This window comes from Parambassis ranga, chromosome 22, assembly GCF_900634625.1.
Source record: "Parambassis ranga chromosome 22, fParRan2.1, whole genome shotgun sequence".
Lineage (NCBI taxonomy): Eukaryota > Metazoa > Chordata > Actinopteri > Ambassidae > Parambassis > Parambassis ranga.
In genome coordinates this window covers 15522715-15548737 of record NC_041042.1, presented here as the reverse complement: position 1 = coordinate 15548737, position 26023 = coordinate 15522715, and the positions used below count along the sequence as shown (strand labels likewise).

At 43.4% G+C, this 26023-nt stretch overlaps 1 protein-coding gene and 1 gene segment (V, D, J or C); one reads left to right on the top strand and one right to left on the bottom strand.

Moving 5' to 3' along the window:
- LOC114427036 (T-cell receptor beta-2 chain C region-like) overlaps positions 1-6474 on the top strand; it is a 31919-nt gene extending 25445 nt beyond the window's left edge. The window contains 5 exon segments of the C gene segment in view: positions 2163-2203; positions 5609-5953; positions 6030-6053; positions 6139-6245; positions 6317-6474. Coding sequence covers positions 2163-2203; positions 5609-5953; positions 6030-6053; positions 6139-6245; positions 6317-6337 — 538 coding nt within the window.
- Positions 6475-8535: 2061 nt separating this feature from the next.
- On the bottom strand, positions 8536-23053 carry paplna (papilin a, proteoglycan-like sulfated glycoprotein). Its single transcript, XM_028394730.1, has 27 exons — positions 22916-23053; positions 21157-21219; positions 20287-20390; positions 18156-18216; positions 17881-17983; positions 17667-17797; positions 16834-16957; positions 16677-16757; positions 16416-16588; positions 16192-16315; positions 15988-16114; positions 14587-14791; positions 14328-14504; positions 14093-14243; positions 13877-13957; positions 13096-13294; positions 12775-12859; positions 12505-12631; positions 11951-12416; positions 10703-10861; positions 10491-10618; positions 10158-10212; positions 9930-10076; positions 9731-9858; positions 9517-9625; positions 9225-9400; positions 8536-9124 (listed from the first exon to the last, which is right to left on the bottom strand). Exons 2-27 carry the CDS (start codon positions 21211-21213, stop codon positions 8964-8966), a joined length of 3639 nt encoding a protein of 1212 aa, XP_028250531.1. The 5' UTR covers positions 21214-21219; positions 22916-23053; the 3' UTR covers positions 8536-8963.
- Positions 23054-26023: the final 2970 nt, after the last annotated feature.

The following is a 26023-nucleotide window of genomic DNA, read 5'->3' as shown; positions in this document are numbered from 1 at the left end:
GAATAAGACTAAACACTAATTGGTTTTATTGCAACTAATTAAAAAAAGTTAATTTTGTTTTCTTTTATTCTAGTTAATGCTGTCACTGGGTGTTCTTATAATCCACACAGAACCTGCAGGCTGACCTGATAATACCTGAAGTTTCTCCTGACTGTGAGTTACAGATGAGTGAATGATGGCTTTTGGCTGATCAGTGGAGATCAATAAGACATGTAAATTTAAATATACTGAAGCACTTTCTTTTAAACCTACTGTGGGTATGTTAATCTACATATCTTTAGTTGAACTGACTGTTTTAAATGTTTTCACCTGTGTAATTTTGCCTTTTTGTCTTTTTTATATGAAAAAAACAGGAAAGTTGGATTTTCAAAAATAAAGGCAGATATTTAAATGTGACTTTTATTCTAACATGATATGTTGTAGTGTCTTTATCTTGTGACAACCATAGATGATGGCATAACTTGTAGAAAAATGATAAAATAAGGAGCTTAATGTTTTATGTATAATCATATTTTCTCATTAAAGGGTTTTGACTCATTTGAGTCTTTTGTATGCAGATTGCTTCTAAAAATATTCAAGAAAATAAAAACATCACATCTGTCACGCGTTTAAGTAGTTGAATGTCTCCTCCCTGTTATCTGATTGGACAAAGAAGTGTGACCAGCAAGAGCATCGCCTCCTCCGAGCATCTCCAGACAAAAACAAACACAAAATGTTTCCTCTTCTTTTCTTAGCTGTCACAGAAATAGCAGCAGTGAGGTTGGAGCCCGTTCAGCCGCCACACAGCTGCTCTCACTCACAGGCAGAGATGGAGGCTGAGATATGGAGGAGCTGGGAGGGGGAGGCAGAGACGAGAAAACGAAAGAGGCACCAGGTTTTTGTGTGATGCTTTTTCACCGTGGGGACAGGGGGCCACGGTGATACAAGCCCATAGAGCCGCCGTACAAAAACCTCCTCCCATTAACATCCATTGTGTAGACGGCTACAGGCGGCATAGGACACCAAACACAGCAGAAATATCACTGACATGAAGCAGCGCGGGGTGGTGGGACACTGTGGAGGGGAAATGTTGATTTATACACTGAAAAAAATGAGTTTTTTTAAAAAACTCTGAATCCATCTGTGGAACATTTGGATTCTTCTTTTCCTCATCTGACACAAAGAAAGCTGAGGAGGACATTATGAAGCTCAGTCTGCAGGTTGAAACATCTCCAGCCTGTGGATTATTAGAGTCTGTCTGAACAGGAGCTTCAGGGAAAGCTTGGAGACTTTTTGCTCGAGGAGGCGTTCAGTGTGACACTGGAAGTGAAGCTTACTTTGGAAAAGGAACCAAACTGACCGTTCTGGGTAAGTTGGAGCTCTCACAGCTGCATCAGACCTTAAACAGTGACATGTTGGTATGAAAGTGAAGCAAAGATCTGCTGGAACAAAGAAGGTGAAGTATTGAGCTGAACACGCAGCACTGTGACCTACACTGAGCCTGCTTACTTTGGCCGAGGAACCAAGCTGACAGTTTTAGGTAAATATTGAGCTTTAACAGTGTTTTTGTTCAGGTGACTTTGTCAGAGCTGTTAGAGTCGACAGAAGGGTCAGTCAGGACCTTCTGGCAGAGAAAGAGTTTCATGTTCAGTATTGTTGCACTGTGACAATGCAAACGAAGCTTACTTTGGAGAAGGGACAAAACTGACAGTTTTAGGTGAGTGAAGAAGTTTAAAAATCAACATGTTAACATGTCAAACATGTTATAATGTCTGAAGTTGAAGCAGAGCTCAGTGCTTTTTGACACTAAGTTCAAGCACTGTGCCAATTATGAAGCTTATTTTGGCCAGGGAACCAAACTGACTGTTCTCGGTGAGTAAGAGCATAAAACGTGCTCTCATTAACTCTTCGTGTGAAAGAAAAGATGAAAAAGTGAATACATTTCAAAAGTAAAATGTGAAGTGCAGCTCCAGTTCTAAGCACGGATGCAGTGCACTGTGACACTGGTGGTTCTGAAGCTTTCTTCGGTGGAGGAACAAAGTTAACAGTTCTAGGTAAGAATCTCACAGTTGGAGCTCAGTGTGTGGTTAGAAACACTTGAAAAGCAGCCGGTAACATTTCACTGATCAACTTCAGAACATTGAGCTTTTTGACATTAAGCTTCAACACTGTGCCAATAACAGAGAAGCTTATTTCGGCCAGGGAACCAAACTGACTGTTCTTGGTGAGTTGAACCTTCTTCTGATGATTTTGGTTTTAACAGAAGAAGACGTGCTGAGTGTGGAAAAGGTTTGGTTTAATATTATAAATGAAACATCTAAGAGGGTGAATCAGAGGCAGCGTGTCGACCTGTTTTAAGCACTGGTGCAGTGCACTGTGACTCTGGTGTTAATGAAGCTTACTTCGGTGGAGGAACAAAGCTAACAGTTTTGGGTAAGAAACATTAGCTTTAAGTGCTGCTTAAAGGTTTGAACAGTCAATGTGTGTTTCGGGTGGAGCGCTGCAGAGTTTCAGCTCAGAGCTTTTTGCTCTGAAACTTGAACACTGTGCCAGTTTGAAGCTTATTTCGGTCAGGGGACCAAACTGACTGTTCTTGGTAAGTTAAACCTTCTTGCAATGGTTTTGGCTCTAAAAGAGTTAAAACACATCAGAGGAGATGTGCTGTGTGTTGTTACAGATGATTTAAATCTACTACATAAGTCAGTGAAGGTAAAGCAGGGTGTTTTGAGCACTGGTGCAGTGCACTGTGACTCTGGTGGTTATGAAGCTTTCTTCGGTGGAGGAACTAAGTTAACAGTTCTGGGTAAGAAACAGTAACTTTAAATGCTGTTTAAAGGTTTGAAGAAATGTCAGCGAATGTGTGTATCCAGTAAACTGACTGCAGTGGAGCTCCATCAGAGCTTTTTGTTCTGAAGCTTAAACACTGTGTCAGTACGAAGCTTATTTCGGTCAGGGGACCAAACTGACTGTTCTTGGTAAGTAAGACAATAAAACCTCTTATGAATCCAGCCTGACGGTCAGTAAGTGAAGCATGTGCAGTAGGATGTTGTTCCAAAGTAACTGTAAAGTCAAGTTTTAAGCACCGATGTAGTGCACTGTGACTCTGGTACTGGCAGTGAAGCTTTCTTCGGTGGAGGAACAAAGTTAACGGTTCTAGGTGAGAAACTACAGACAATGAAAAACAGCTTGTAATTAAGGGCTTTCCTAAAAACCTTAGTTCTAAATGCTTTAATGAATCAAAGTTAAAGCAGCATGTTGGGGTGTTTTAAGCACTGATGCAGTGCACTGTGACTCTGGTGGTGCTGGTGAAGCTTACTTCGGCGGAGGAACAAAGTTAACTGTTCTAGGTAAGAAACCAAAGACAATGAAAACACAGCTTGTAATTAAGGGCTTACTTAAGAACCTTTGAACCTTAGTTCTAAGTGCTTTAATGAATCAAAGCTAAAGCAGCATGTTGGGGTGTTTTAAGCACTGCTGTGGTGCACTGTGACTCTAACACTGAAGCTTACTTCGGCGGAGGAACAAAGTTAACAGTTCTAGGTAAGAAAGTAAAAGCAGCTTTAAATCTGGTCCAGTCTGAGGAGAACTCTTTTGGCTCTAATGGTCACTTGGTGTGTCAGAATGAAGATTATTCGGTTGTGTAAAAATCTGCTGCTTGTACCTGTGTCTGATATGGTGTGTAAGTGTTAGATTTAAAGAGAAACTGCATCAAATGATGAAGTAAGAAGTGAAGTAAAAGTAGCAGGACGGCCTGTTTTGAGCATGGAGGCAGTGCACTGTGACACTAATGCAGCAGAGGCTTACTTCGGTGGAGGAACAAAGCTGACAGTTTTAGGTAAGAAAGCAAAGACAATGGACAGAACTGCTGGTGGTTAAGTGCTTTTATCTGAACTGTAGAGTGGGTTTAGTTCTGATGGTTAAAAGGACACTTGGTGCTGGCCAGGGGACAGTTGTTCTGTGGGGTGAAACAAATCTTCATCCGTTGTGTTTAAAGGAAAACTGCTTTTATTGAATCAAAGTAAAAACAGCACGCTGTGTTTTGAGCACTGCTGTGGTGCACTGTGACTCAGGCTTTGGCAACGAGGCTTTCTTTGGTGGAGGAACGAAGCTGACTGTTTTAGGTAAGAAAATAAAATGACAGGTGTTTTCTCATAGACACTTTAACATTACTCCATGTGGAGGATGATGAGATCGGTTTTGAACAAAAGTAAGGTTTAAAAAGTCAATGATTTAGAGATTTGTCTCACAAAGCTGTGTGGTTATTGGCTGCAAATATTTTAAAGCTGATAAGTAAAATAAAGGCAGCATGCCGGGCAGTTTTTAGCACTGATGCAGCGCACTGTGACGGTGGTACTGCAGAGGCTTTCTTTGGTGGAGGAACGAAGCTGACTGTTTTAGGTAAGAACACTATGAAAAGTTTGTTAAAAGATTGTTAAAGAATGGTTTTATAATCATGTTTTCCTGTGACACATGACAAAGTTGGAATAAATTCTCAGACAAAGAGAAGCAGGAAGAGTTTTTGTTACAGTTCAGAGTCTCTGTGCTCCTATAATGAGGCTTACTTTGGAGCCGGAACTAAACTCACGGTTTTAGGTAAGAAAACCTCCAATAACACCTGACCTGAGCTCCACTCTTAGCTTATTTGTGTGTTAAGCTTAGAGGGGAAATTGAAAAATCTAAACTTTTATGTGTCATCAAAATAAAAATGTTCTAAAGCAAACGATTGTTTGTGCTGTCTCCAGTGAGAGCAGTGCAGATATTAAACTTTTGGCTCTGAGCCCACAGTCAGTTCTTATCAGTTCTGTGGAACACTGTGTCAGCTTCCAGTCAGAGGTTCACTGTGGAGCAGGAACCAGACTCACCGTTATAGGTAAGAAAACCTGCAAAAGAGCAACAGTGGAGTCTTAGAGAAATGAAGCGGTAGCTTGCAGCAGTTCTTGTCAGCTCTGTGAAACACTGTGAACTACCAGTCAGAAGCTTATTTTGGAGCTGGAACTAAACTCACTGTTTTAGGTAAGAAAACCAAAAGCTGAACATTATCAACATGATATCCTACAAGATAAAGATGGCTGCTTCTGTATCTGATGTATTTTTAGAGTGATGAGAGACTTTCTTTCTGTTCTTTTAGTTAAATATTCTATCATGTGTTTGAAATTGAAAAGTGTTACACACAGACAGTCTGCAGCTGTCAGTGCTGAAAGCGTGAACAGCTTTTTCTGCAGCTGTGTATCAGTGTGAACAACTTAGAGCCTGCTTACTTTGGCAGCGGCACCAGACTGACGGTTTTAGGTAAGAAAACGAAAAAGAAATCAGCTTGGAGACAAAACCTAAGAGTCAGCAGTGTGTAAACAGCTGGTAAAATGTAGAATTTGCATCTGTACATGCAAAAAGTGAAGGTTTTGCTTTGTTGTGGAGTGATTGTGTTTGTTGGGTTGTTGTTGGTTTTTGTGACCGTCAGTAAGCAGTGTGCTCAGACACTTATCCTGCTTATTTTGGAGCGGGAACCAAGCTAACGGTCCTTGGTAAGATCACTGCAGTGAAAATGTGAATAAAAGCTGCCGTGCATGTATAACATTATAGAACTGGGTATTGCATGCGTGAGGATTTACTTTGTCTTTTGTCCTCACAGAATATGATGTAAAACCACCAAGAGTGAACATATTTCCACCGTCTGATAAAGAGTGCACCAACCAAAAAGACAGGAAGAAAAGGAAGAAGACGCTTCTCTGTGTGGCCTCTGGATTCTACCCTGACCATGTTACAGTGTGGTGGCAACGCAATGGGGAAAATGTCACTGATGGTGTGGCGACAGACAGCATTGCCAAGAAGAACGGACAGAACTACATGATCAGCAGCCGGCTGAGGGTCAAAGCTGAAGAGTGGGAAAATCCTGCCCATGTGTTCATGTGCTTCGTCAGCTTCTATAACGGCAACCACTCTGAGAACTATTCAGATACGATCACTGGTGTTGAAGGTGAGATCACTTTTTGCCATAAAATACATGTAAAAATCGTCTCTTCTTGTCTGATCATGTCTCATTTTCCTCTCAGGTAAAGCTAAACCCTTGACCAGAGGTAAATATTTCATTAGTGCACCGACATATACCAAAACATGTGGTTTCAAACATATATGACTGTTTCCTCTTTGCTCTTTCTGCAGAGTTGTATCTGAGGGTCACTCAAAGCGCTAAACTCTGCTACGGAGTTCTCATCATCAAGAGCTGCGTCTACGGAGCCTTTGTGGTGTTTGTGGTGTGGAAGCTTCAGGTCAGTCTCCTCTCATCTTATAAGTGAACAAAGATCTCCTGACGTTAAGACGTCCTTTCTGTCTGTTGCAGAATGGAAAGCAGAACAAATGAGAGCTGAAGCCTGGACAGACGAACTGCTTTTCTGTAAATACGCAGAGCTGTGTTAGATTCTGTGCTTGTTCTTCTTACATTTTGTCTTTGTATAATCCTTCATTTTCTCTAAATAAAAGCACATAAGGCCATCCTGATGAGTGTGTACTTCTTTCAGTAAAGCACCAATATGCAGGGAGGAACTTATCTGTCATCTCAACCGAACCTGAACGTCACTTTTTCCACAGATAATGTCAGATATTTTTAGCAGCTCACCTCTCAACCTTTTCTTTTTCTAAGAAGTTTATTTACCTCCTACATAAAAACATCTAAGCTCAAGAAATCTTGGTTAATTTCTATCAAAATAAGATTTTCCACTGATAAAACTGGTGACTTCTGTCAGTTTCTGGAATCTAATTTCAATGAATCATTAAGAATTGTGGATTATTTGAGTCATTTTTCCACTTGAGCAGCATATCAGAGTGTGTGCTTGTACACAAATGTTCTTCCTTCAGTTCAAATAGGAGTGTAAAAAAGACACTAAATCAACCACAGTATGACAGGAAGCAAACAGGTCAGAGCTGCTGCTGGTGCAGAAGACAAACGGGGTCATGAAACCCTGCAGAGCAGAGGATGTGGTCGCAGAGCAGCCTGCAGCTCGCGCTCTGTGCTGAGAAACGACAGAGGTGCAAGCCTTCCACGTAAAACCACAACGTCCGGCTTCACTGAGCGCACCTGCACCTCTGCAACAACACCCACACAGCCCTGCACGCCTCTCAGCACACAGCTGGGAAAGCTTCTGTGACAACTGAAGCTATAAAATAAAAACATGTCAGAGCTGCAGAGAGGAGGATGAATGAAGTCTTTTCTTTAAGCTGTTTTTCTTCCAGGAAGACGCCTTCTACTCTCTCCATTTGTTTCCACTAACAAACACATTTTTCGGTCTAACATGAGTCAGATGCACAGGAAGCAGCAACAGAAACATGCTGCATCTGTGAGCGGGATAATTATCTCTCCCCATGCAATCCCCTAATCCTCACATCAGTTTATAAGCTGCTAATTTCAACACGGTGTCTGCAGATCTTATCAATGACATCCATATGTGGTTATTTACAAAACAATGAAATCCAAAGGAGCCAGAAAACCCTGAGGAGTATTACACCAAAGCAAATACCATCAGCTTTCATGCAAACCTGAAGGTAAAAACATGTAGAAGCTGCACTTGTATGAAACACAGAAGAAACTTGTTTTAACAACTGTTGTGTAGTACATCAATGTGCTACACAACAGTTGTCTCAGGTTATAAACAGCATATTTTTCAAATGGATGTTTTGTATTGGACCAGTATTTCATGTCCAGCTGAGCCTTTATTAGTAAATCGGCTCAGTCTTGATAATAATGAACACAGTGAGCCTGCTGCTTCCTAAGACAGGAGCTCCACTAATGATCAAACAACTAGAAGAGTTCTAACAAAGACAGGAACTGAGCTTCATCTTCAAGCAAAAATCCACTCTGAGGAAACATTTTAAACTTATAAACAACATATTTAAGATAACTGACGCAGAGAAGGTGTTACATTCACATTCATTCATAGTGTGAATACTTGCCTGTTGTCTCAACAGTCCACATGACAAACAGACAAAGACAGCACAGATGTTACTAATGGCACTAATAATGTCAGTGGACCCCCCAGTGCGTCCGAAATCACTCCCTACTCCTCCCCTTCTCGCGGGTCAGTAGGAAGCCGTGTTTTACTAAAGGTCAAAGGTCAACGTTGAGACTTTAACATGTTCATGTGATCATATAAAAAAGATGCACAAGTGTTCTTGTTCCTCTTAAACCTCTTAAACATACACCTGTGTGTCGACCTCATGACCTCAGCAGCGAGAAAACAACATCTGTACAACAACAACAACCACAACAGCTGCACCAGTGATGGAATATATATAAATAAAAAAAGTTGCTTCCATTTTTTTACTTCATGATGTGCACTTCTGCTACATCTGACTGTCTGACGCCTTTCTGTCTGATAAAAACATTTAAATTATTTAGTTTCTTCATAAGTGAGTGTTTAATGACCTTTTTGGAAACAGCTAAAAATGTCTTCTCTTAGTTGTGTAAGTAACCTTTGCTGCGCACATGACCATAAACTTCTTCAAAAGTAAGTCTAGTGACCCCTAGTGGTCCAAACTGGGCCATCAAGCACTGAGAAGAACACATTTTTTTAATCAAAATATTACTTTTATTATCAAATAATTACATAAAAATAAACAATTTGAGGTGTTAATAAAGGACACAGTCTCACAGCTCTGTGTCAGTGGGCATGTTGGTTTTAAAATAATCATGATTCTCTAAAAACAGAGAACATGCAGGTCCAGTGAGTGAATAAGTTAGCTCAGCAGAGGAGGAACATCATCTCATCACATTCAACTGACTCCCTGAACAGAGCGCTCCTATTTTACAGATCTGGCTACACCTGCAGTAGTCGGTCCCGTCACTTATTGCGTTACTGAATTGTGTTTCTGCACAGTCTTGTCAGTTTTTGAGTCCTTTTGGCAAATGCAGCCGTTTCAGAATTGAAGCTTCAGTCCTAAACAGCTCCAAGGTTTCACGGTCCCTCCTCCACCCGCCTCACCCAGCAGCTTTTTCAGCCCAGTCGACCAAACCTGTCGTTCTTCTGAGTATGCCTGGCGCAGCTGGCACAGCAGAAACTGGAGTAGTATGTGTTGGAGCAGAGACGGGCGTAGACTATGAGCTCGCAGTTAGCAAGCTCAGGCTGGTCCACACATTCTGGAGGCACGTCGACGGCTGAAACCGCAGCCACATCATCAACATACAGAGAAACTCACAGTGACACAATAAACATAAAAACATACTGATTTTCAGGAGGAGACCTTTGACCTCTCACCTTGTTGTGTGTCTTTAACGACCCTCACTTCAGCAGTGGCGCTCACAGAGTAGATGCCTGTGTATGCATTGCAGGTGTAGGTGCCCTCATCAGAAGGCTTTACATTATTTAGAATCAGGCTGCCGTCAGAGGACATGAGGATGTTACGGCCGTCTGGACGCACCGGTACGCCGTTTCTACAGTTAGAGACGACCTCTGTTAGAGCCATGCACCTTATTTTACACTGCTGTCCTTCACGATGTTGTAATTACATGCAGTTCTGGTTAGTTTTGGGGCCATCTAATGTGTTTACCTGGACCAGCCTATGTTGACGTTCTCGCCTGACACCACACAGGGGAGCAGGGCTGTGCTGCCTTCTGACACCTGGATGTTGTTGGGAGCTGTGGTGATCCTCAGGTCCGCTGCAGAAACATTTATTGATTATTCTATATCCATGTTCATGGTTGAATATGATCTTTACTGACCTCTGCTGGTGACTACATGAAACTACAACAACAAGCTGTCACCTTGGACTCTGAGCTGCAGCTGTCTCTGCTCCAGCTGTTGCTGACTGGAGGCTGTGCATGTGTAAACACCGGAGTCCTCAGATCTCAGGGGGCCGATGATGAGAGTGCCGTCTGTGGGCTGCGTAAACCTGCAGAACATCAGACAGTCAGGAGGTGGGTTTATTGAAGTTACAGGTCAGTTAAGCAGCACAATAAATACCTGGAGTCACTGAGAGTCTGTCCGTCTTTGGTCCACTGGATGTTGACAGACTGCAGAGCTGATGGAGGGACGATTGTGCAGGGCAGCCTGGCCGTTTGTCCGGCTCGCATTTCCACTAAAGAAGAGCTGGAACGCTCAATACTGAACCTGAGAGAGGTCACAGGGAGCAGAGACACTGAAGTCCCCTGACTTTGATATAACACAGAGACACAGACATGTCAGTCCTACCTTGGCAATGGGCCGTCTCTGGGCAGCGTGGTGGGAATCGGCTGTGATGGACCCTCTGTGTACGCACATGTGATTGAACACACATAATTCACTTACACAACGTCACATTAAAATGTAATTAAAATGTTTGAGCTGCTGTTGGGATTTTTGTATCGATATTATTCCTCTAAGTTTTTTTTTTGCTGAAACATCTGAAAGACACTTCCTGTGTTTTCCCATCAGAAGATGGTCCTAGTTGCTGTAGCCTACTCTGTCTCCATGGCTTATAAACACAGTATGATGCTGATGGTACAGTGACTGCATGAGGAAGTGAGCAATCATAAGGGACATTACCTGTGATGGACAGGTATATGTAGCGGTGGTCTCTTTCCTGTTCACGAGTGGCCACACACAAGAACCAGCCTGCATCTGACTTACTGAGAGGACCGACTAACAGGGAACCGTTTGGCTGCTGGTGATGCCTGAAGTAAAAAAAAAACCATGACGAATCATCAAAAACAGAAATAAAACCAAACTCAAATGAATAATAATCCACTGTGTGAGACCTGTGTGTGGACAGAGGGACGCCGTCTCTTCTCCACTCCACTATGACGGTGGACGACGGCGGTGGCCTGACTCTGCAGGGCAGCACGACCGTCTGTCCGACCAAAGCCTCCACCATGGAGGGGTCAGACTTATCTATGGTCACTCCTCCCAGGGTCAAACTGAGGAAACATGAGGGGAGACAAGGACAGAAGGAAAGGAAGGAAGGAAAAGAGGGAATGAAGGAAGAAGAGAGTCACTTTATGCTCCACTGTTGGACACCAAAGTAAGCATAAAGAGCGCCCACAACCCGGCTTCAGGAGGTCAACAGAGGGAAAACAAACCTCATGTAACAAGAAAAGTGAGCAGACGAACAAAATCAGACAAATGTTTGAAACAATGACACAAAGGACAGTGGACTGTTCACCATCTAACACACAGCTACACAAACATGAAGTTTAGTGACGACACACATACGACGACATGAAGCATCACAGCAGAACCTTTATTAGTTTGATCTAATGACGACAGTGAGGCAGCAGGCACATAAAAGCACCAACAATAACTCCAGACAGACAGACAGACAGTGTCCCAGCAGAGCGTCTGTGCAGGGTTTCTATGAGGTCGTCGATGTCTCCTGACACTTTGTCAAGGTTTAAGAAAGGGAAAACAAGGTGTTGCTACATAAAGCAGGTGTGAGAGTGTGAGTCTGTGGAGCTGTGGCGTAATTACAACACTCACATATCAGAATGAGTCTACATAAAGAGCAGGTTGCACAGAATAAAGCACAATTAGACATAATGATGATGATGGGTAAAAAAACCTTAACACCAGACTGAAGGAAAGCAAGAACAGACTTTAACAGCAGATGGTTAGTACCTCTACACTAAAGCTGTGCTTTGCAGTATCAATGCTTAATTGAAGAAGTTAAATTATAAAAAAAAATGATTCTTAATTTTTAACCTTTTTGTTGTAGTAAAAAGATAATATTCTCCCATTTGGATGTAGTGTATATAAATGTGTGGGACTCCTAAAGCTAAGGGAATATCTACCCACCAGACTCAAAGATTAAAAAAATACAAAACTGTATCATCATGTTTTGAGTGAATGAGGCATGGATTTGTCTCTGGGAGGCATTTCAGACTCCTTCAGCCCACTCTGAAGAGACTGGGGCTCCTTCAGCAGGGAATAGAAGGCTTTATGAAGCCAGTGGTGGAGCTGGTGCTGGAGCAGAGCTTTTCACCGCGTTCCCCGGGTCTTTGGGATCTTACCTCGCAGCCGGGCCGGTGTGCTGTGCGGCTGTGGATGGCCGGCGTCCCCGCAAGTGCACTCTTGCTCTGTGGGCGTGCGTGGCAGCACTCGTGCCCTGTCTGCCAGCACTGCCGGTCGAGCCACCCTGCACTGTGAAAACCCTCCCCATGCTGCGAGACCGTGCGTCTGTTGAGGCGGTTCCTCCTCCTGTAGAGCCTCCGCCGGATGAACCGGTGCCTGTTGTGCTGCGTCCTCCAGATGCGGTCCTTGATGGCTCTCCGGCGGGTCGTGGGCTCTGCTGGCTGGGAGCTGGCAGTGGGCACGCCCTCTGGCACTCTGCTCGGGTCATGAAATTGTTGCTGTTGCCGTGGCAACCGCCATACCAGAAGTGCACGCACTTGGAGGTGATGACATCGAAGTGGTAGCGTGACACCCAGCTGCTGCAGGAGCCGGCAGCCCGAGGGAGGGAGCAGATCGATCGCTCAACTGCAGCAAAGAACGTTTTGTCAAAATAAAAACAAATAAGCCATAAGATAATGTGTCATAACATATTATCAACACTTCAGTCTCTTACTGTGGTTAGGTGGGTTGGGGCAGCCTTCTCCGTTGGGCCCTGTTGCAGTTGTGGTGCGGTCATAGCAGCAGCCGTAGGTGGTAGTACGGCACTGCACGGCATTCTCCGTGGGAAGAGAAGGCGCCACCTGAGGGGACAATGCATACATTTAATAATCTGAGTGATTGTTAGTGAAGGTAAAAATGAAGACGTGTCAATAATGTATAAAAATTCACAAATAATTCTCACATCCAGTGTTTAATTTCAAGGATTTCATGTTTATTTGCTTACCGTTGGTGCAGGGTCCACATACTCCACGCATCCCTCTTTGTTGGGGCCTTGAGCAACTGTCACTCCATCTCGGCAGCAGCCATAACTGATGCAGACAGGAAGCAGGTACAATAAAAAACAAACATTTGGGTCAAAATGTGCAACTTCAACATTTCTAAGAAACCTCAGTCTCACTCTGGTCAACCATTGGGAATGATTCTGGTCATACATAATGCATAACAATCCCTGGTTAGTGTGGTCACACAGTCATGGAAGTACCGCCAGACAAAGACTCCAAAAACAGGCTCAACCACAGCGTAATGACTGGTTGGAGGTGGATACCTGGTCTGAATGCAGGATGGTGGGACAAAAGTGGGAGCTGAAGACGCAGGGCAGCCCAGACCCTGGGGGCCACCGGCGGAAGTGCGTCCATCTGGACAGCATCCATACCGGGACTGGCTGCAGTGGAGAGCCGGGGCAAAGCTGTGAGGGTCGTGGACGGTGTTCGTCTGCCTCGGGTCGCCTGTCTCTGGCCTGTAGACTGAGATGAAACCAGGCGAGAGGAGGTGAATTCACACTGAGCTGAGCAGACCCCACTGTGTTACACAAAGCAATAAAGGAGTTCAGTTTCACTTTGCATTGGTAAAGATGTTGGGATCAGTTCCAATGACCTGAACAAACACTTTCACAGGAACTGAACATACACAAGAGGCCTTAAAGGTGAAATTCCTGACCAGTGGGACAGCACATGGTGCTGAAAATGCCAGAACATGCCAGAAACACCACAGCCAGTAATAGCACACTTCAGTGCTTCAGAAATATTTTAATCAGGCCAACAATGCCCCTGAAAACATGTCAATCAGGCCTGGATAATTAGTGCTGGGACAGGCTGGAGGAGGAGGAAGAGGAGGAGGGAGTGATGGCGACAAAGTGACAGGAGTTATAACAGCAAAGAAGAGGGGATGCAGAAATCCTGCATCCATTTCACTGCTTTAAGTCAAGATAAGAAAATGTTTATGAACATATTTTAAATTGCAACTTATCTACCAGATTTGCTGCTTTATTTCATTATTCCGAGTTCATCTATCTATATTAAGTGTGAGAAGCCACAAAGAGGTCCAACCTGTTGCGTGATCTGGCACAAATGGCCGGAAGCCAGTCTGAGTCCTGTCGTGTCCTGTCGGGTCCTGGATGCTGGGGACCACTGCACACAGAGCAGACAAACACAAAACAGTGAGAGGCCTGTGCCGGAGAAGGCTTTGTGTTTACAGACAAATCTAGCTCTCTGAAATGTCCAAATCAATATGACGTGCAGACGCTTCATGCAGCGTGTGTTCACCCTGTGGGCTGTAGCAGGGCTGGTTGTTGCAGCGTTCCACGTTGGTAGGCTTGGGGTAGGCGCTGCATTGCTCCACAGGGTACAGGTTTCTCTCCCGGTCTGAGCAGATCACCTGGCGCTCCCGTGAGCCAGAGCCGCAGCTCCTAGAGCACTGTGGGAAAGTGGATAGGGAAAATATAAGCACTGTGATGCTTTAATGAGCCCCTGCGTGCTTGTGAGTCTGCACCACACTTACCAGTTCCCACTCTCCAACGTGCCAGTTGATCTCTCTCTGGCAGGCGGCCATCTCGCAGGGCTGGACGGTGAGTGGGCGGAGCAAAGTGCTGCAGGAGGTTTCCTCCAGCCTCATGCCACCTGTTCCCACACAAGTCACTTCTCTGGTCTGCTGGCCTGACTCACAGGTCACCGAGCACTACAAACACACACACATAAAATACACAGATTACACCTGCTCCTGACCCACGACTACATAAATCAGTTTTTGGACCACTCACAGCGCTCCATGCGGTCACATGGTACTCTGCACATTTGTGCATGTTGCAGGTCTGCAGGGAGGGCGGAGCCTCAGCATAGGCGGCACAGATGGCGTCGTCTACCACACGGGGGCCAGAGGCATCATGGGAGATGCACTGCACGCTGCGCAACTGAGAGCCTCCACCGCAGGTAACTGAGCAAGTATTCCACTCACCAGTCCTCCAGCTGGGAAAGCCACAGAGAGGAGAGAGGAGAGTGGGGAGAGGGGAGAGGGGAGAGGAGAGAGGAGAGAGGAGAGAGGAGAGAGGAGAGAGGAGACAGGAGAGAAGAGAGACGAGAGAGGACAAAGGAGAGACGAGAGAGGACAAAGGAGAGACGAGAGAGGAGAGAGGAGAGAAACAGAATTTAGCTTCTTTACTGTTTAACTAAAAAGACACAGCTACATCCAGGTGATGCCTGATAAAAATCAGTTTTCATCCCCTGGTTAGTATGATCTGATTTCTTAGTGTGGACTTTCTACATGTAGCATGAAGTGGTTCTAGTCTACCATGCAATGTATTTAAAAGCTGAGGGATAATGAGGGTTCAGTTAGTGTCACTCTAGCTTCACAAACATCTCAGATTTCTGAGCAGCAGCATCAAAGAAAAGAAGCAGGAAATACCAGAGAGTCGCTGACTGAAGCTGTGGCCATTTACTACTACAGCGCTCCTGCTGTGTGCCATTTAGATGTACACAACCACCACCACCACCACCACCCCCGCCCCCCAAGCATGACGGCCTTTAACCTATATGAACACCTCACACACATCGGCTACATTAACAGGCGGGAACAGACAGTTTTACAGCTTGCTAAAGCAGTCAGGCAGCAGGCCAGCTCAGTGATCAAGGTACAGAGGGTGAGAGGTCAAAGAGGAAAGAGGATTGAAATGTGGCATCAAATCACTGTTTAGTTCCTGCAGAGAGACTTTTAAGAGTGTCTGAGACAAATGAGGATCATTAAAAGGTGGAAATGAGATCTCTGAGCTGGACAGTTGCCCCGCGCCTTCGTTCTCATTCCACAAGGAGGAACAGGCTTTGCACTAAACACCAAACAAGAGGAGACATTCTGATTCGAATCAACATCTCTAACTGCTTTCTAGACTACTAAGGACTATTCATTTAATAATAATTCTACTGAGTAGATCTCCCCCTGTGTTTTCCTTCATCTAAAACATTACTACTTTTACTACCCTGGGTTACCTGAACACATACCCTCTGGGTCTCTCTGAGGATATCCACAACTGTGGTGGATACAGGTACGCCATCCTTTCAGACAGTCACAACACACAGTCAAAAGGCTGCTTTTTGGCAGAGACTTGAGCCCAGAGATGCTGCAAAAATCCACTGAAATGCCCACACAGTGAAGTTTTTGCATTGTTTACCTGCGGATTTGTGGGCATGGTTGTGGGTTGCAGGTGCGGTTGGTCTGCGGTCTGGGCAGAGAAGCGCAGAGATAGTCAGGATAAGCTTCATTATCAATGCTGCAGAAGACCAACCGGGACTGGTAGCCTGATGAAGGAAAAGATGGAGTCAGTTACAGAGATTAGCTGCACACAAGCGTTTAACGTGTTGGACTGTAGTCTGACCTGATCCACACTCTTTGCTGCAGGCCGACCAGGATCCAAAGCTCCAGTAGTAGCCCTCTCTGGAGCGTCCGTTTGGAAGGTAGTATTCATATTCCACACCCTGGTTGGGCTCTTGGCTGATCAGCTGAGAGAACAAGGCAGTATGTAAATATCTACACACCCACCGTTCCAAAAGCGAAAAAGAAATAATCTTCCCAGTTTGGTGAGGCCACCCAACTTCTTACCTCCACAACGAGCGGTTCAGTGGTGGGACCACGGCCAATGATGGTTTCTGGGATGTTGTCACCCTCAGCACCTCTCTGGTAGTACATCATGGTGCCACCTATGGGCAGCGCCCTGGAAAACTCAATTACCCAGTGGCCATTGAGGTAGTACTCTCCACGCAGGTTCTTGATAGCTTAACGTGCAAAAAAAAAGTCACATTTTTGTCAGATATGGTAAGAAATACCGCAGAATTACGTACAAAATCTTAATCTGAAACTCACCAATGTAGTTACGTGTGGCCACGGTCTCTCTGATGCTGATGGTGGTGGCGCCGACAGGGATGATGAACATCTGGTTGTAGCCTGAGATGTAAACAAAGCAGGGATGTAAACATATGCTGAAATTTTGACAGCAACATCTGTCAAATGTGCATCGTACCAGTCATCAGGTCACGCATGTTGAAGCTGTTCGTGACGCGGTAGCAGGACTGGCTGTTACCCCCACACTGCAGGCAGGGGTCCTCCTGCTGAGGAGACTCCAGCATGTTGTCACAGCCCAGGCGCTGATGGAGGGAAAAGAAGTGGCACCTTAACTTTCATTCTGCATAAAACTATCATTAAAAAAAAACAAGCTAAAGGCGTAAGTCCAATCACAGATTAGCAGGTTGAGCAGCCAAACCGATTTAACAAAGTGCCTGAGAGAACAAATGTGATGGAAGTATATATGTGGGAACACATCGTTTCTGCAAAACTGCCAACCCAAAAACCAGACAAGAAACCCATCTGCTTTTCAAAATAAAATCGCAATAATGTTTTAAAAATAAGGCCTGAGAACAGAGACTTGGGACAGAGGAGGTGACAGTCGTGAGAAAAAGGTCGATAGGTTGTGGCGACAATTACATGATGAAAAAAGGAGAACAGAAAATGAAGGCCTTCAAGCGAAAATGTGCATGTATCCAGGAGGGACGCTACTGCTGTGACTTTCATTTCATAAAAACATCCAGCATGGGCAGGCAGCATGTTAGTCTTACATGATTAATCACAACATATTCTACATGTTTGTCTAAACACAGATAACACATTAATGACAGGTATACATGTTATACATGTTAGGAGTAAAGAACTGTAAATCTCTTTTAATGCGGCACATTTCAGAGCATTTAAAAAGTTCAAATGTGCCTAAGGGCTACAAAAGAAGACATAAACCTGAGTGTAACCTGAATCTGAGGTCTCTACATTCTGATCTCTCACAAGTTTCCTGGTTACTCCTACCTTGCAGACTCCTTCCACACAAATATCCCTCCGTCCTGGATGACAGGGCGTACCATCGGCCACGGAGCTGCGGTGGCGGTAGTAGAAGTTTTCTCCTCTTGGCATGCAGTTCAGCTCACAGGGGTTCTCAGCTGTCCGACAAAACACATAAAAACACTGAGAAACAGACTCTGTATCAGTGCTGATATTGCAGCCGTGTCCATGAAGCACCGACCTCCGTAATATGGAAGCCACTTATAGCGTTTCCCCTGAAAGTCTGTGCCATCAAACAGAGAGCACTGCTCCTCCCGGAAGTCCCTGGATCCCTCTGGACAGTCCTGAGTGGAACAGGCAGACATATTTAGTCTAATACAAAGTACCAGAACAAAACACTCAAAAAAACACACTCACTGTATTTGCAGATGATACTTTTAATTACTTAGAAGAAATGATGTCTTTTTAAGTGTAAAACTGTCAAAGAAAAAGAATCGGTTTCATGTGTTGCCCCACCTGGATGTTACAGGACCGGTGGGACTTGTCTGGTCCCACACAGTTGTGTCCTCCATCCGTCCTGCATGTATAGAAAAGGGAAACATTAATATGAACCAAGTAGCAACCTTCGGGGCTCAAACTTGAAGCCCATGCGGACGTGTCAAAATTGTAGTTCACACCGCAACCGCTGGGGGCTGGCTCCAAAGCGAGTCATTTCCCATTTACTCCAATGTTAAAATGTCCAACTTCACAGCAGAATTTAACTACTGCACATGAATTCTGCACAAACAAATGTCAGGAAACCATGAGACAGCAGACTGTTTTGCCAGCTGTGCTGATAACTCATGATTAGGTCACCTCCAGACATCCCTGCCCTTAACCTGAAAACAAGACACGCCAGAACCGAAACAAGATGTGTCAAAAAAAAAAAGTCAAACCAAATTTTCAGTTTAAGATGTTACACACCAGAAACATGCGGCAGCAGGTATTAAACATGATTGAAATGGATCACAGCCCAGGACTGACATATAATGACAGCCTCAGTCCTTATTTGAAACAGGTAATTTTATACTGAAATGAATCATATATGGGAGTTCCTGTAAAGCACACAGAGTGATTCAACCTGTCAAATCACAGTGTTTAAAGGTGTGATTCAAGGAAAGCAGGCAGACATGATGTGACAGATATCATCCAGCTATGCTGCAGAGGGCAGGACTTCCATATTATTATTATTACTAAAGAGGGGAAACAGTCTGACTGACTCATTATATTACTGTGTGGACATGTTGGAAAACAGCATGTTGACATCAGTAGATTTTACTGTAGGTCCTATGTCAAAAAATGGATTTCCCTGTTTTTATTTCACATGAATGCAACAACACATCACAAAGTGCAACAGAAAAGTGTTTGGACATGTTGAAGAAAGAGACGTCTTCTGCCTGGTGGGCATCTTTCTCACTCCTCACAAAATTCCCTCTAAGTTATTGTTGAGACACACCTCTGTTCTACTGAGCATTTACCAGCAATAAAACATGACGCTGATGAAAGACATTTAAGAAGCAACAAGTGGTGAGTTCATGGACTACTTCCAGTTTATCCTGTGGTGGATTTTACCTTTGAAAGCATATTATGTGAGTGCTGCTGAACACGCACTGAAACATGAAACCAGCTGTTGTGACCTGCTTGATTTGGGACCCCTCAGATAACAGCAGTCAGATGTTTCTGAGGACGAGTTTCTTTTTTTTAACTTCTCAGATGGTTTCATTTAAAACCCTTTACGCCCTGCAATGTTTTGTTTTTAAAATACAAAGATCCAGATTCAACTTGTGGATCTGCCCTGAATAGGTTTAACGCTGATGAGCAGGATTTTTTCCGCCGGTGTTCCTCAGGGTTCAATTCTTGGTCCACTACTGTTCTGCCAGTGAATGCTTTCAGTTGGTGAAACTCTGCATGATTTTTTTTTAACATATCTGTATACTATACAGGTTCTTTTTTTAAGTTTTTCCGCTGACTAGAAGAACAAAATAAGACACACACCTCTTTCTGCCTCATGTTGTGTTACTTGAGGCAACATGCCGGCTGGATTCCACTCAAACAACTATGAACACAACATTTACAACCAAATCTGGCAACAAGCACGGATTTATGACTGCTCAATCCATCATGTTGGAGTTAAATATAAGAGCAGCAGCTTTACAAACCAAACCCAAGAACCATATTTAATAAATCGATATTTTAAAGAACCAAAAATATATGTGAAGAAAAAGAAGATTATGAACTGATTTCATTTTGGATTTTCCAAAGTCTTGTCAGCCAGACAGAAGTGTTCACGCCACAACTGAGCCACTTCAGCAGCCAACAGGCAACACCCAACACAGAGGAGTCCTTTTAATGTTAAAGGGCCCCTCCCTGCAGTGTGCTTTGGATGTAAGACAAGCTCACGTCCTCGTGACTTCAAGGCATTCTTTGAAAATCAAGATACAGTCTGTGCCCATGAACCTCACAATTACCTTTATTCACACAGGAAAAAACTTTGTGTGTGTGTTCAGGGCCTCACAATAAGCAGTGTTTTATCAAAGACAGGCTGAATGTGCAGTGTGTGTGTGTTTAAATGTGTTAAGGTGTATCACAAATGGGGAAAAGGGTGTACCTGTGTGTGATGCAGCGTCGGGTTCTCATCGTCACACCACCACCACAGCTGCGACTGCATTCTCCATAAGGACCCCATGTCTCCCAGTAATCCATACTGGGAACCTGAATGCAGAAAAAAATGCAGATTAAACACGTCATCATGATAAATAAAGTCATAAAGTTATAGCTTTATTGTGAACGCAAACATCCACAATTACACAAAATTGGGCAAACATCTAAAACTGGTTTTGAAACAAGACAACATTTCCCTGAGGGATCTTCCCAAATGGGATTAAAAAAAGTATATTCTATTCTAAGAATATTCTATTCAATTGTATTCTCTAGCTCCTCAATAGCAAGCCAAACATCATGCTGCCCCCTGGTGGCCGGCTGCAGTACAGGCCAAAACTCCGCCTCCATTTTGTCAGCACATGTTTTTTTTTTAAGACAAACCATGATCTTTACCTGAACCCTAACATCAACCAGTTAATTTTAACACCGAACACCAGCATCAACTGAAAATGAAACCTAAACAGTTGCTGTGTAACGGTGTTAGGGGAGGCAAAACCCAGAGTCTTGGGTGTTGTCTGTGCTAGCCTTCCAGCTTATGTGGACTTTTCTTGCTACAGTACTATAGTGACGTGTCGGGTGACGTCAGCCAGCACATCACTGTTGCCCAAAAATGACATGATATGATATCATATGAAATGATAAGTTGAAATATTTCTTGAAATCTCACATTTTAGATGCAGAAAACATCAACACAAGTGTATAAACTGGTTTGATTTAAAAGAGCATAAACAAGACATTTAAAATCGGTTCAGGCTGCTGTTAATTATTGCTTCTTATAGAAAGTTTGTTCATTTGATCGGATCCACTGAGAGTTTACCATGAAAGCTGGAGCCAGGAGCAGCTGAAGGACTAGCAGAGACAGGAGCATCTTCATTGTTTCCTGAATAAAAAAAAATCCAGACTTAGTCATTGTGACTAATAAAGGCTTTTACACATGGAGCAGCTTTTCCAGAAACAAGCCAGGACAACAAGAGTGAAACAGGCCAAAGCACACACAGAAAACGAGCTGTGAGGACAGACAGAGGCTGTAAGAGGTCCCTGAGCTGGCAGACAGCCGGCGCACATCAGCTTGTTGCCCTGCAGCGTTTCCTAAAACAGTCTGTAGGTGTAAGATCTTCAGTGTAGATCTTAAAATAAACCAATTTATGTGGTTGCTACATTTAAAAATCAATAATATCTCAGTTTTATTGACTTGTTTTAACCAAATAAGCTTGATAATAATAATAAGAAAATATTAAAATCAAGCAAAACTGCTAAAATATTCAGCATCTCAGTTGTTTCTTCTGTGAAAAGTGAATATATCAGTTTAGGACTTTCAATATGTTATCTGAGACATTTTCAAACAATAAAAACACTAATTAGTTACAATCTGAGTCTAAAAAAAATCACCAAAATGTTCAACAACACTAACATCAGCACATATAAAGCTTCATCTCAGGCTGCTGAGCACCAGGCTGATCGTCACTTTCTGCTATCTCATCACTTAATTGCTTAAGTGAGCTAAAAACGTTCCCTTTGTTGCATGTGGAGATGTTGTTACTGTTTGTTTGTTGTTTTTTTCTGAGGCAAATGGAGGATTTCCTGCTGGGAGAAGGGGGTCGCTGGGAGCTGCCAAACCCCCTCTGACCCGTCTGCCGTCACCACTAATGCCCTGACGGAGAGGAGAGTTACTCCACTCCACACTTAAACAGGCCAAGAGACGGTGAAGGGAAAACAAGGCAGGCGTCCTGATTTAAACACACACACACACACACACACACACACTGTACCAAACGGCCACAATTGAGCAACTATGTGGTGTAATCAGGGCGGGTTGTGGTACTCTGAGTCTGTGCTGTCTGTACACAAAGCCTGGACACCTCCCCATTAAATGACAGAACCATAAGAAGTGAGGTGTTTTCCCACTCTGACAATATTTTAAGATATGAAATGTAAAAATAATAAAAGGATTGGCTTTAAGTTGCTGGATTTTGTAGTCCAAACTGCAAAATACCGTACAATCAAATAAAACAAAGGAAAGCAGTGATTTTTGGACATTTTGTGATAAATAACTGACTTTGATCTGATTGTTTTAGGGGAATTAACCAGCCATTCTTAAATGTGCCTTTTTAAGTCAAATCAGCAGCAAACATCTCGACGCACCTGAACAATTTCTTATCACTGCTTTGCATTAACAAGCAACGAAACTCAGACAAACCGACCACACATTCCTTTATGGTGGGAATTGTATTGAAATATTTGTAAAGACTGATCCTAAACTAAGCCGGGTCTGTTTTTTTTAATGTGCCAGCTCATACAGACTGCAGCCTCAGGCCATTCCATGCTTTTTATCCAACCAAATTAACAATTATCCCTCAGCCAGGGAGGGCAAGCAGTGTCTTGTGCCCTGTGTACTCCGTCTGCATGCACGCACCTGGTCAGTCTGGAAAAATAAAGGCTGAATCATGTTGAAAATATTTCTGATGTTTTAATTTTGTGTGATCCATGAAGCATTCATCCATGTCCATCCACTTCTAAAGCAACAACAGGCTGTAAGCTCAGAGCTGTGATAGATGGGATCATTTCAGCATACTCACCCGGATCAGTGGTTATAAACGCGGTTTCTTGGAGTCCCACACCGCGTTCAAGGCGGAGCTGGATCCTCTCTGGAGCTGCGTGTGGAGAGAGGCGCAGCGTCCTGGGTATATGAGGAGGTTATCAGCCCCTCTCTCTCTCTCTCTCTCTCTCTCTCTCTCTCTCTCTCTCTCTCTCTCTCTCTCTCTCTCTCTCTCTCTGGGGAGTGGAAACCAACCAGATGAAGAAGAAGAGGAGAAAGTCCTGGGGTTGATCAAACTTCCTCCTCCGCGTCATCAGCGCGCTTTTTAACCGGCAGCTCGTCTAACCCAATTACAGCCCGGTCTGTAATTTCAGACTGTAAAAATAACAGCTAATCAGCGCGTCCGAGATGATGCTTTATTCCCACTGTACAAACCGAACATGTAATACCAGGGTGATCCAACCCAAATCATCTCCCTGGAAGTTCTGGTGTGTAATGTGCAGGCAGGGATACAATTTAAAGCTGAAAATGGCTTCCAAATGTTGCTGTTTTTACCCCCACATCCCCGGAGGAGCAACCATGTGGTGGTTTAACCTTTTGTGTTTTCTTGACATTTCCACTTTAAAGGTGTTTTTCTGGTGTCTTTAAAATCCAATAACACCGTGTGAGTTTGTTATTAGACATCCAGAGGTTTAAAAGAGCAGCAACACAAATCAAAGCACAGAAAATAAAAAAGGAAAAGGAGACACCATGGGTATCAGCATGGATATTATGAAAACCCAGATTACCCTGAAAAAAAGATGCATATTACTTGATTGTGGATTACAAGATGACTATTTTATGAGCACAAAGAATGCCAGGCGAGGAAAATCCCCCAAAACACCCTTAGACCAGGAAGGGTTAATCTCAGATTTTAATCTCTAAATTTTGAGTCTAGCCTCAAAATTCTAAGTTTAATGTCATAATTTTGAGTTACATTTCAAGATTCTTGCATTAATCTCAAATTTCTGAATGTAATCTCAGCATTTAATCTCAAAATTATAAATTACATCTATAGATATTAAGCTTAATCTTCAGAATCCATGTATAATCTCATAATTCTGAAGTTAGTCTCTCTATTCTGAGTTTAATCCCAGACTCAGTCTCACAGTTCTTTTAGTTCAATCTTTAAAGTTTTTCCTCAAATTTATCAGTTAAAGGTCAGAATTCTGAGCAAAAACTCACTGGATTACCTCCACATGTTAGATTTTTGGGAATGTTTAATGTGTTTTATTTTTATCTGTAAGCAGGTTAATCTGAGGCTGCTGAGCTGATCCAGAGTCTGCTCGATGTGTGATGACTGACGTGAGCCTGGTTGGACGGCTTGTTTGGATTATCATCCAGCCTCTTCCTCCCTTCAGGAACGCTGTGCTGTGACTTTAAGTGTTCACACACACACACGGTCCTGTCAGCCTGGCTCAAACACGTCAACAAACATGTGGCCTGAGTGGGTTTCAGTGGCACATTCTGTTTGTCTTTGGTTTATTCACATGTGCAGGACGTCTGGGGGATTTTCTACGGTCACAACTTTTCACAAAAACAAGATGTAAACTGTGAAAAGAAAGAGTTGGCTCAAGACAAACACACTTCACACCCAAGATATATTTTTTTATATAAACCCATAATTTCAGCCGTTCATGATGTTTGTTTTTTAGAGAGGAAGTTTTTGAAAACCTCACCCCCTAAAGAGAGGAGAAGGGAGAGGGCTGGTGAACATATCTTAAACATAGCTCTGGCTGTGTCTGTGGCGGTTTCCTCTTTAAAAACCAAAATAATCACTTTCTATGTTGATGTTCTGCATGAAAACATCGTGTCCTTCTAAGAAGCTGTGTGTTACAGTTTGACTTGAGTTATGATAACATAACAAGATTATTTTCACTCTGCCACCACTAGATAAAAAAAATGTTTTTAAAGTTTGATCAATTCTTGAGCATTCAGAAGTTGAAGTTGAAGAAATAATATTTGAGATTTTGCACATTGTTAGGGCACATTAAAGGAGTACTTACCTCTGACTGAAGCAGTGTTCAGACGACACAGAGGTGGATTTAATTACCTCATCAGAGGTGCGTTCAATAAATCAATCTGCAGCTGTTGTGAACAGTGATGACGCCTTAGAACCGAGAGAAAGTGGCAGCTTTTAAAGAGGGAATTAGTATAATAACTGGTTTTATTATGCTCCTGTTGAAAGAAAAGTTACATAATGTTTGTGGTTTATCTGGCAAATTTAGAGTTGACGCACAAAGCAGCCATCTTGGAAATGTTATTGACTTGTTTACTCAGAGAAGCAACAACAGTCACTCACTGGTGAAGCTACTGCACTGTTTTGGAGGTTGTTTCTTTATATACTACTCTGGATGTCGCTCTGCTCTTGTCACATGTTTGTCTGATTGGTTGTGTGTGTCCAGAGGGAGTTTACTCTGCATCCATTGGTACTGCCCCCTGGAAGCCCAACTCCAATACACAGAGACCAGCCTGACTCCTTGCATAGAACAGACAGAGAGTCAGGCTGGGAACACACCACCGTAAGGCTCCACTTAAGGGATTAGAAAGTTGTTGACGATTGTTGACACCGGTGTACACGTGGCTGCTCAGGATGCATTAAACACTACCAAGATGTTCAGAAGCAGATAAATCCAACTAAAGCGCCGTCACACGTGGGTTTTAAGATTCAGAAAGTCTGAAGAATCTGACTCCCCAAAAGTCTAAACTGGCCAAAGCACTATACACACTTTATTGGTGCTGGTCCACACACACCACACAGCAACCTGTAGCACCTGACTGCCAACGTCCCAGCTGAACAGAAGACAGCTTAGAGATACACAATCATGATTATTCTGTCAAAATCTGATATGCCCATAATGTTTAACTCCTTTTTAGGCAATTGTGAAAACACTCCAGATAATTCTACCTAATTGCAGATATCTGCTATAACAATCTTCTCAATTTCCAGCCGAACTCTTTGTCTGGTAAACACCACATGACGCACAAAAACTTTCCAAACCTGCTGAGGATGTGCAGAATTTAAACATGCTGATCGACAGCAGACATTTTATTTCAGGACAGGAGTGATATACACATTAAGCTTGTCTACGCTGTGTGTCCCAGGGTG

Excerpts from the sequence above, each read along its gene's own strand:
- paplna (XM_028394730.1), bottom strand. The coding sequence starts at position 21,213 with ATGAAGATGCTCCTGTCTCTGCTAGTCCTTCAGCTGCTCCTGGCTCCA. Across the intron at positions 18,217-20,286 it reads CGACGCTGCATCACACACAG|GACGGATGGAGGACACAACT; the intron begins GTACACCCTTTT and ends CTATACATGCAG. Across the intron at positions 10,077-10,157 it reads AGAGACGGCCCATTGCCAAG|GTTCAGTATTGAGCGTTCCA; the intron begins GTAGGACTGACA and ends GACCTCTCTCAG.